Raw genomic sequence first — 9,477 nt, forward strand, 5'->3', positions numbered from 1 at the left:
CAGATCTCTGTAAATTCAAAGCCAGCCTGGTCCACACAGCAAGTCCAAAGACATCAGTAAGACTCTATCTCAAAACAAAATAAAGATGGGGAAGAAACTAAATACAAGAGAAATAAAAGGAAGGCAATTTGTTGTAAGTGAGGTGAATTTTAACATGTGAATATTCAGATGGGACCATTCTGAAAAAAATGATTATGTCACCACAGTTCACACCCAGACTCCAGAAAGCAATACAATCACAGTCACAGACGGATCCCCAGACTTCTTTTGGTTTTTTTGGGTTTGTTTTGAAAGTCTCACAGTGTAGGCCAGGCTAGCCCAGAACACACCATGTAGTCCAGGCTATTCTTGAACTCCTGATCCTTTGAGCATACTGGGTGTGCCACAACTACAGATATTCAAAACCACATTTGCCTTGCTAACCTTAAAAAAAAACAACAAAACCGTGCCTCCAATCACAAACACATTCTGAGGCACTGGTCGGATTTTGAGGTATGGACTGTCATCTAAGAGTTTGAGGGGGAAATTGACAGGGAGGATGAGGCAGGAGGATCATGAGTTCCAAGCCAGCCTAAGCTGAAGAGGGGAGAGGAGAGGAAATGGGAGGGGAAAGAAATTTGTAAAGCTTTGGGGGAGACTAGGAGCCAGAGCATACAAGGACAGAAGTTGGGAGGGGCGGTGCAGGCTTGAGGCAGACACAGATGGGCTCCCAATGGGTACACCAGTAATAAACCTTTACCTGCCACGGAAGAGATGGCATTAGCGGTCCTAGGGACGTGGGGCAGGGTGGCTGTGGGACTCCTAAACTCTGGATTTTTGTTTGTTTGTTTTCCCCTGAGATGGGGTCTTGCTTATGTATATATAGCTCAGGGTGACTTCAAACTTAGCATCCTCCTGCCTCCATCCCCTGGAGTGCTGCGATTACAGGCAGGCAGCACTACACGCTGCTGGGTATTTCCAAATTTTCCTTTAGGAACCAGTAGGGCTATCCTGACGTTTATCAGGGGACTGCAGTGGGCCTGATGATGGACCCTGGAAGAAAGATAAAACATAAAAAAAAAAAAAAAAAAAAAAAAAGAATGGATTTGAGACGGCTGCGCGCCCCGTTCTCCCCCGCGCAGACTCTCTCTTTCTCCCCAACGCAGGCTAAGCTCATCGTCCCCAACAGCACGGCGGGACTGATCATCGGTAAGGGGGGAGCGACCGTGAAGGCGGTGATGGAACAATCCGGCGCCTGGGTGCAGCTGTCGCAGAAGCCCGAGGGCATCAACCTACAGGAGCGCGTGGTAACCGTGAGCGGCGAGCCCGAGCAGGTGCACAAGGCCGTGAGCGCCATCGTGCAGAAGGTACAGGAAGACCCGCAGAGCAGCAGCTGCCTCAACATCAGCTACGCCAACGTGGCGGGGCCCGTGGCCAACTCCAACCCCACCGGCTCGCCCTACGCCAGCCCGGCCGACGTGCTACCCGCCGCGGCCGCCGCCTCTGCCGCTGCCGCCTCGGGTCTGCTTGGCCCCGCAGGGTTGGCGGGCGTGGGCGCCTTCCCCGCCGCGCTGCCCGCCTTCTCGGGCACCGACCTGCTGGCCATCAGCACGGCGCTCAACACGCTGGCCAGCTACGGCTACAACACCAACTCGCTCAGCCTTGGCCTCAACTCGGCCGCCGCCTCGGGCGTCCTGGCCGCTGTGGCCGCGGGCGCCAACCCCGCCGCCGCCGCCGCTGCCAACCTCCTGGCGTCCTACGCGGGCGACGCCGGGGCGGGGCCGGGAGCGGGGGCAGCACCGCCGCCGCCACCGCCCCCTGGAGCGCTGGGCTCCTTCGCGCTGGCCGCGGCCGCCAATGGCTACCTCGGTGCAGGCGCGGGGGGCGCGGCTGGAGCGGGGGGCGCGCCCCTGGTGGCCGCCGCGGCTGCGGCCGGGGCTGCCGGCGGCTTCCTGACGGCCGAGAAGCTGGCGGCCGAGAGCGCCAAGGAGCTGGTGGAGATCGCGGTGCCCGAGAACCTGGTGGGGGCCATCCTGGGCAAAGGGGGCAAGACGCTGGTGGAGTACCAGGAGCTGACGGGTGCGCGCATCCAGATCTCCAAGAAGGGCGAGTTCCTGCCCGGCACGCGGAACCGGCGGGTCACCATCACGGGCAGCCCCGCGGCCACGCAAGCCGCTCAATACCTCATCAGCCAGCGGGTCACCTACGAGCAGGGGGTGAGGGCCTCAAACCCACAGAAAGTGGGATGAGGCCTGTGGTGTGCGTCCCCACCCCCTCCCGCTCCTCCTCCCTCCTCCTCCTCCTCTCCCAACTCCCGCCAGACTTCAGCTTGGTGTGACTCCTGCTTGGCTTGGGATGGGGCTGGGGTAGGCCTGGCTGCACCCTCCGTTCTGGTAGTCATAGGCAGGATTGAGTGACGGCTGGGAAGGGGGCTTTTGAGCCCCCTTTCCAGCCTTGAACTGACCCCTCCTCCCTCCCTCCCTGTGCTTGACTGGGCCTGACCCGCCTCTCCCAGGGTCCAGGTCTATGTGATATCTGTATATATTGCATTTTGTTGATTTTAATAGAAAACAAAGCGTTATTTTCTCTTTCTTTCCCTCCTTTTTTTTCCTTTTTAACTTTTTCTTTTCTTTTTTTTTTTTTTGATAAGGATTCCCCCCTCCTTTATAAGATTTTTGTTGACATATGGGAGGAGGGGAGGGAGCCTCCAGATCACCTGGAATGAGGTGCCTCCCCCAGACACAACATCCTGCCTCTCTGATTGCAGTTCCAGATCCTGGGAAAGTGACGCAAGTAGAGGCAGCCATCCAGGAGTCAGATCTGAAATGAGGGGTTTGGAACATAGCGCCCCGCCCCCCGCCCCAGGAGTCCCACATTTCCGGAGCTCCACTATCTCCTTAGGGTGGAAGTGGAACTTTCTTCCTTAAGCAGATGTGTTCCTGCTGGAAATGATGCCAGCTGTGGGATGCCTCAGGTTCTGTAAGCCGCGGTGTTGAGAGGCACAGGAGCAGCCGCTGTGGCTTCTCGTGGCTTTTCCTAGAGAAACGAGGGTCCCTGTTGTGATGTCACTGAATCCAGTATTTATGGGGTGCTTCCAGTAACTCCCTATGATGTCATAGGAAGTATTTCCTCAGAGGCCGCTTCCTGTACTGGTGAGAGAAAAAACACATCCCGTGAGGTCACAACAAAACTCCTCCCTAAAAGAGTCACTTCCGTGATGCCAGAGGCAAAGGCATGTACTTCCTATGGAATCTCGAGGTCGCTTCCTGTGGCATCATCGGGATGAAGCATGCGCTTCCTGAGTTGGATAGTGGCCAGTCCCTTCATCCCCCTCCTCCTTCCACACTTTTTAGTGGGTGTTGGCCCTGGGGGAAGGGAATCCTAGAAAGAGACTGAAGGATGGAACTTGGATCTAATGTGGAGGATTCTGAAGAGGAAAAAAAAAATACTGTCAGGGTCATCTGCATCCATCCACATTTACCATCCCTGAACTTGCCTTGACAGGCAAGCATGGGAGATGAAGCTAGTGAAACTGACTGCTGAAGATCCCCTCCCTTTCCCACTCCTGCCTTTTGTGTGCATGCCTGTGTCTACGTGGCTTCATTTCATTGATGGATGAGCCAAATGTATGGTGGCTCTGTCAGGCCAGTGTGATCTGGTGTAGAGTTAAGTGAGCCTTGCAAAGCTTAGGGTATCTTGGGCTGAAATGCCTTGAGTGGTCTGATGAATTCAATTGGCTTGGTGGCTTCCAGGGAGTTGGTAGATGTTAGCAGTGTTTGCTAGGTCGGAAATGTTCAGTGTGCTCAACCTTAGGCTCTGAAGAACTAGAAGATTCTGATCAAAATGTGACAAGCCAGGCTGCCCTGAGAGTTGTTTGGGAGTGGCTCACTTAGCATGGTGGCTCTGATCAACTCCAAAGACAGATGTCAGGGCCTGAAAAACCTGTAGGCTAGGATTGCTGAGACATGCCTGTTCCCGCCCATCTCCCCTTCCCTGTTGGAGAACACCTTCAGTTCCTCCAACCCCAAGCAGGGTCCTCAGAACCCTGGCTCCATCATCAGCATCTCTGGGGGAGGGGTACCCTATGCCCACTCCCTCCTCCATCTGCCCTCCTAGGTCTTCCAGACCCTGCTCTCCTCCATGGCTTTGGGGATAACTGGCATCCTTATTTCTATCCCTACAAATGAGCGGGAGGAGAAATGCCACCCAGACAATGCCTACCGCTGAAGCCTGGGAGGCCCCTACCCTGTGCAAGAGAGCCACCCCCCAAATCAAAATGTGAAAAATCCCTAGAAAGCAATAGCCTTCGAGGTACCTCGCACTGACTCCCCCCTTCCCCAGCCCTTCCACCGGAATGGGAGGCTAAAGCTTGGGCACTGGGGTGACTTTTTCCATGTCCTCATCTCCTCAGTGAAGGGCAGGCCCCACTTTCCTTACACACACCCCATCCCCCACCTCTTATCGCTGCTGCCCCCTACCCCTAATCTCCACACTGAGCCCAGATGGAGATTTTAGTGCCAAAACAATTCTTGATACCACTTTGTACATATCTTCTACAGCTAGGAGCTGTTGGGATTGGAGGTGGGGGCGGCCCACGGGGCCATTGCTCCCCTCCACCTCTTAAATGACCTTACAGTATTTCATAGTAGCTCCACCTGCACGTGGGTAGTAACGTATCTAGCTGGAATATCCCCCCCCCCCCGCCCTGTAAAGCCCTCAGGCCCTATGAGGAGGGGAAGGAGTTGGGGGGGGGGGAATGAAGCAAGATCTGGGATGGGTGGGTGGATCAGAAAGGCAATTTGCAACTCATTTGCATCTTCCCCTAGACTGCCTGCTTTCTGGGAGCCTGTGGGCTGGAGTCTGGGCCTAGTACTCCTCGCGCAGAGGTAGCTCTGAAAAGCATCCTCTCCGGTGTCTGTGTGACATGCTGGTCCCTATTAATTTCTTGGGGATCCCTCACCCCACCAGCCCGGGCTATCCGAAAGGTAGTTTGCTAGCTTAGGAAGGAGGTCTACTTACCATATTGCTGCGTGAGGAGCCACACACCTTCCCCCCATTTTACCCTGGGGAGTTCCATCCGTCCTCTTCCCTATCCCTTGAAAGCCCTTCTGCAGTCTGACCTCAGTCTTCCTGTGCTGTGGTTTGTCCCGACAGACACAGATGCGGACCAGGGATGGGAATTACTTTTAAAATAATAGTAACAAAACCCATTGCCTCCTTCTCTACCCATTAGCCAGTCAGATCTCAAAGAATCTGAGCGGCCTCCTTGCACCCCCACTCTTCAGCACCCAGTAGGTGCTTAGTAAATAAGTGTAGCCTGTTCCTCACCTCCCTCCAGCTTCCCCCAGCGTTTCTCTACTTCTCTGGCTCCCTATGGCCCACTGGGTTTTCCTCCTGTGGTCCCCTCACCGTTCTCTGTCCTGTCTCTTTGTCTGTCTGTTTTCTTCCCCTCCTAAATTCTCAACGCTTTCATTTCCCCTTTAAAATCAAAAAGTGCCAAACTTCCTTGGAACTGAGCCGATCTGGGGTGTGGGGGGGAGGATCTTCGATGCATGGGAGGAAAATACCTCTCTTAAAGGAGGCCCCTTAAGAGGCAGAGAGAACACCTGCGGATGCTGAGCTAAATTGGGTCCCCTTCCTCGTTCCTCTCACCCTGAGTTTTTCTTAGAATCTTTATAAGAAAAAAAGAAAAAGAAAAAAAAATACTCATTTTCAACTAACCCCTACTTTTTTGGATTCCCCTCCCCCAAATTCCACCAGCCAAGGAAAACCCCTTTTGCCTCTTTCTGGGCAAGTCTATGGAAATTGGGGAGGGGGAGAAATAGACCCCATCCTCTTCTGCTGGCCCAAGGGGGTGGCTGTTGGGGAGGGACCTCAAAGCACTTATGACAAGAGGGGTTCCAAAGTGCCAAATTCACCTTCTCTATCCTGTCTCGGGCAAGGCTCTGAGCCAGCCTGCCCAGTCATCATCTTTGCCCTCTCCTAGTCAGGAGGAAATTTTGCCGCAATAATTAGCTGGGCAGGGATCGGAAGACAGTGATTTTTGCCATCTCTGTACTGGACTTGTAGGTGGAAATTATAGGAGCTTGGCAAGAGTCGTCTTACAGATGGTTGGGAACCTATACTCGGAATATTACGGTACCACTTGTTTTCCCGCGGTATTTTTTTTCTCCACTCTTAGCCAACCAGATCCCTTGGAATCCCACTCCTTTCTGTTTCTTCTACCCGTCCGTCTGTCCTCTGTCCCGTCACATCCCGCCACCCCCCCCCCACGCCATTCTTATTATTTTATGGTTGATTGGTCTCCAGCTGTTTGACAGAGGAGAGGAGGTTCCCCTTTGCATGGATTCTTGCTGTTCGAGCCCAAGATAAAAGGTTAATTTGCAAAAGCGTTCACCAGAGCAGCGGTGAAGGTGGCAATCTAGGCGTCCAAGATGCTTCACTAGGTTGCACACGTGTCACTTGTCGGACAGCCAAACAGGCCTTCTCTGTGCCCAATGCATCTGCCCCCAAGCGCCATCCGGAATCGAGGCCGGCCGTCGTCAAAGGCTGAATTGGTTGTCACCATGAGGGAGGACAGAATTGCAATACCCAGGTCGGGGGGGCAGAGAAGCCTGGTTTACGCTCTGTGGAGTCTGGACACCCAGCCTTGCTGTCGGGAACCCTCTCCACCACAGTCAGCGCAGTCTTGATGTCCCAGCTGGTGTGTCCTAGACGACCCCTCGCTGAGTGGCAGGAGGGAGGGTCTCTGTGGAGGGTGGTGGTGGTTGTGGTGAAGACTGTTGGTTTTTAACCCCTTTTCAGCCAGTCTAGGACACCCGTCTCCTTAGAACTAATATAGGGAGACCCTCCTCCTTCCTCCCTCTCCCCAACCCTCCTCCCACTCCCCAAAACCACCAACCTTTCATCTTCTAAGTGACTCCATCACCACCGGCCACCACTGGAACCTGCGGCCTCATTGCTCCAGCCCGCCCCACTCGACCGTCAGACTCGCTCATCGAACTCTTTTGATTAACCCTTTCTGTGTTCATCCCACGGAAAACTTGTGTGTCCGGCAGGGAGGCCAGGGGGGATGCTAGGGGCAGTTGCTACCTTTCCTCCATCTCCTCCCAGCGCCCATGCCTCCCCATCCCATGCCCCCATCCCCATCCCTCACCCCTTAGGATCCGCCTCCCCTGGGGGCCCAGGGATCCTCTAGAAATATACCTTTGCTGTTTGGCTTTGCACCCTTTAAAAGGCGGGCCTAGGGGGCGCGGCCTCCCCAGCCGAGCGCTCACTCCGACCGTCCTCCCCGTTGCCCCCACCCACTCCCCACGCCTTCATTGTAAATAGTCACTTTTGTACTTGGTTTGAGCCAGGCGACGTGGGGAGTCTTTCTCTCTTTCTCTCTCTTTCCCTTTTCTTTTTTTATTTGTGTTGGCATCTCAGCTACTGGAGGCATGGTCCACATCCCAGGTCGATTTGGGAGAAGCCCAAGGTGTGTCCCGCCAAAATGCTAAGGATTTCGAGATAACAGTATTAACTCCGACAGGCCTGGGGTGCACAGGTCCCCCGACCGGAGGCAGGAAAGTAAGGCTCTGTTCTCGAGATCTGTGAAATGGGTTCATCCTCCAAGCTCCCTGAAGAACCTCGGTGGAGTTGAGAATTGAATCTCTCCTCCACTTCAACTGTTGGAGACTGGCGCGAAAAGAATGGCTTTGGGGATGAGGCTGTCTTTGGAGAACTGACTGCTGAATCCTTCATGGGACCTGAAGTTAACCTCTGCTAGGCGTGTTATCTTGCAAAGAGGTAGTCAGATGAACGTCTAGGGTCCCTTTCCAACCCTTAAAGGAAAGGTCCGAGTCCGCGGCTGGCCCCTGCCTGCGGCCACTCTGCTACATTCCAATTTGGAGATAGGGTGGGAAGTGAAGTGGCCATGCCTCCAGTTTCTCCATTCAACCCTCTTAACTGATTTCCTTCCATCTTCTTCGACCAGCGCCGCCGCCCACTTCCTCTCCGCCACCTCCAGAAGCTCTTGGCTGGGGTCACCGCACTCTCCTCCCCTTCCCCCCATCGCCATGCCTGGGCCATGCCCACCTCTCCCAACCACTCACCCACCCCCAGTGTCCGTTGTGTGACCTAGTGCACCACGTATTAGCTTCCATGGACCCCACCCACCCACTCCCTGCTCCCACCACACCCCTCCCCCCACCCGTTCTCCCTCGGCGACTCCACCTTTTTTTGCCGCGATAAACGTCATCTCAGCATCTGTGTCTAATGTTGTCTTTTTTGCTTGGCATCACACACGCCTTCTTAACCCATCCCCTTCCCTCTCCCTCCTCCCTGGCACCTCCACCCTCATCCTCAATTCTCCCCCCCCTTTCCCCCCATCCCCCACCCAGGGCTCTGGGCATTTAGGGGAGGGGGGGACCCTTAAGGATGGTCCCAGAGGAGGGAGGGGTGTGTTGTTTTCTCTGAACTGGGTGAATGAGACAGAGGGTAAGTGTGGCCAAAGACAGGAAGTGTTTGAAGGTTGAACTTGCAGTTTCAATGTCCAGTCCTCGGAACCAGGGTCACCACCACCCACACATACACAGAACCCACAGACAGCTCCTGGACACCATGTCCACACAGGGAGCAGCTCCTCAAGTCCAGTAGCACCAGAATAGCCCGGGGCCAGGTGCTTGAAGTCCTGTGAGGCCCCAGTTCAGATCCCTGAGACTTTGCCCATCTGAGCCACCACCTTGCCAACTGTAGAATGGAAAATTTTTTAAATGTTATTTCTACATCCATGGTTTATGCTTGAATTTAATACATCCTTCACTTTCTAAAGAGTTTATTAAGCACCTGCTATGTGTAAGGCACTGTTCTAAGTGCCAGAGTTAGAAAAAATGAACTAAACAGACCCAAACATGTCTGCCTTCAGGGAGTGTGTGTTCTACTGGAATCCAAATTCTTTCTTAGCCTAAGTCTGGCACACAACACACAAAAAACAAATTTGGGGGCTTCAGGTCAGCAGCCACAGGAGGTCAGTCTGACAAACACAGAACCTGTTCCCAATTCCTGAACAGCGTTTTGTGTGGGAAACTCTGGCTTGAGAAAATCCAAGATGACACCAGGCATGGAGGTACATGTTTGTGATCCCAGCCCTGAGAGGATAAGGCCAGAGGGTTGAGAGGCAAGAGCTGGAAGCCAGCTTGAGTATTGCTGAGAGCTGGAGGCCAACCTGAGCTGTGTAATGAGTTCCCAGCCAGGCTGAGTTAGGTTGCAAGACCCTGTCTCAGAAAGCCAAGGAAAAAAGAAGACAATAGAGCCAAGAGGGCTTCTTTTGCTATCACAAGCTAGCCTTGAGGGGTATTAGGTAGCCACAGCCCATTCCCAACCCACACTGCTCCTTGTCTTATGATGCCTCTCCTGAATGGATCAGAAGCAACCTCTGGGTAAACGCTTAACACTAATGACCTACATGTTTGAGATAACCATGAATCTGGGCAGGAGAGGCTGTACCAAGCAGAGAAG

The 9,477-nt window shown here is 54.0% G+C and overlaps 1 protein-coding gene across 1 annotated transcript in view; it reads left to right on the plus strand.

Moving 5' to 3' along the window:
• Positions 1-8,901, plus strand: part of Nova2 (NOVA alternative splicing regulator 2) — a 40,643-nt gene extending 31,742 nt beyond the window's left edge. The window contains exon 4 of the mRNA XM_057761992.1: positions 1,146-8,901. Within this exon, the coding sequence (XP_057617975.1) occupies positions 1,146-2,228 (1,083 nt within the window). The 3' untranslated portion in view covers positions 2,229-8,901. The remainder of the gene's footprint in view (positions 1-1,145) is intronic.
• Positions 8,902-9,477: the final 576 nt, after the last annotated feature.

Source organism: Chionomys nivalis, chromosome 2, assembly GCF_950005125.1.
Source record: "Chionomys nivalis chromosome 2, mChiNiv1.1, whole genome shotgun sequence".
NCBI classification, from domain to species: domain Eukaryota; kingdom Metazoa; phylum Chordata; class Mammalia; order Rodentia; family Cricetidae; genus Chionomys; species Chionomys nivalis.